At 38.4% G+C, this 1,233-nt stretch overlaps 1 protein-coding gene across 1 annotated transcript in view; it reads left to right on the plus strand.

Moving 5' to 3' along the window:
- Positions 1–777: 777 nt before the first annotated feature.
- The window catches only part of LOC105978928 (complex III assembly factor LYRM7-like), a 2,872-nt gene continuing 2,416 nt past the window's right edge, over positions 778–1,233 (plus strand). Inside the window, 1 exon segment of the mRNA XM_045284072.1 lies at positions 778–971. Within this exon segment, the coding sequence (XP_045140007.1) occupies positions 778–971 (194 nt within the window).

A 1,233-nucleotide genomic window follows, 5' to 3' on the forward strand; every position in this document is an offset into this window, starting at 1 on the left:
ACGTCTCCTTTCACCCACGCTCCAGAGTTTTCAATGACGATCTTTTAGAAGTGGGTTGACAAGTGTTTCTTCCAAGATATCTCTAGATGGACTCAATTTCCAACCTTTTAGTAGTTGTTAGCTGATTGAACCACTTCTAAAGTTGGATTAAGGAAACAGAGTCCCAGATTTACAATGTATTTTATTTACAAACTACATTTAGGATTATACACGTATTGTCTCCCCTCGCCCCCTCCATCTTATTGCTAGCACATCTTCCTGGAAGAAAATTACAGGAAAGTGCAAGCAACGGATATGGAAGAAGTTGCTCAGTTATGCGAACAGACTCCAAATCTGTGATCAGGATAATATGTGGTAACAAGACGGGTGGGGAAATTGTCCGTATGGCAAGAGTGTTTGATTTAGAACTTGATATTGGTTGGTGTAGGAAAGCACATAGATCAGGTAGAAGGGGAATTGAGAGATGCATCACTTCTTCAAAATCTTAATAGAAATAATGGGGATGAAGAAGGAAGTTGTCAAAGTTTTCATAAAGGCTTAAAGAAACACAAAGTCAAACCCATTACAGTTTAGCTGATTCTGACTGATAGCAACCTTATAGGACAGAGTAGGCTCTGTTTCTATCCCAAGGCTCTGTTTCCAAGGCTATAAATCTTTTCAGAAATAGCCACTATTTTCTTCTGCAGAGCCACTGGTGAGTTTGAACCATTAACCTTTCAGTTAGAAGGCAATACTTGGACCACTTGAGAAGTGACTGCAGCTGCTGCAGGGAGAGCCATGGGTCAGGTGGCCCAGGTTTGATAGCTCTTCCAAACATTGCACAGGACCAAACAACAAGTTTTTAAAAATTATGTCAGAGTACTAGAAGCCATAAAAAATATAATTGAAGAATACAAAAATAATAAAAGTGAGACATCTCCTAAGAAAATAGAAGAGAATTGGTTCCTAGGAAAGACCTTCTTACAGAAAATGTGCCCTGCATCAAAGAACAAAATATCATATCATTGTGAAGGAGGGGAGTGCAGGTTGGGGACACAAAGCCCATCTGTAGGCAACTGTACATAGCCTTATAGAAGGGTTGCGGGGAGGAGACAGGCCAGTCAGGGTGTAACGTGTAGCAACGATGAAACATACAACTTTCCTCTAGTTCTTTCTTTATTTATTTTTCTTTTTTTAACATTTTATTTTATTTTATTTTTATTTATTTATTTTTAACATTTTATTAGGGGCTCA

Source organism: Echinops telfairi, unplaced genomic scaffold (genome assembly GCF_000313985.2).
Source record: "Echinops telfairi isolate 266 unplaced genomic scaffold, ASM31398v2 ScPeMD7_7468;HRSCAF=8506_0, whole genome shotgun sequence".
Taxonomy (NCBI): domain Eukaryota; kingdom Metazoa; phylum Chordata; class Mammalia; order Afrosoricida; family Tenrecidae; genus Echinops; species Echinops telfairi.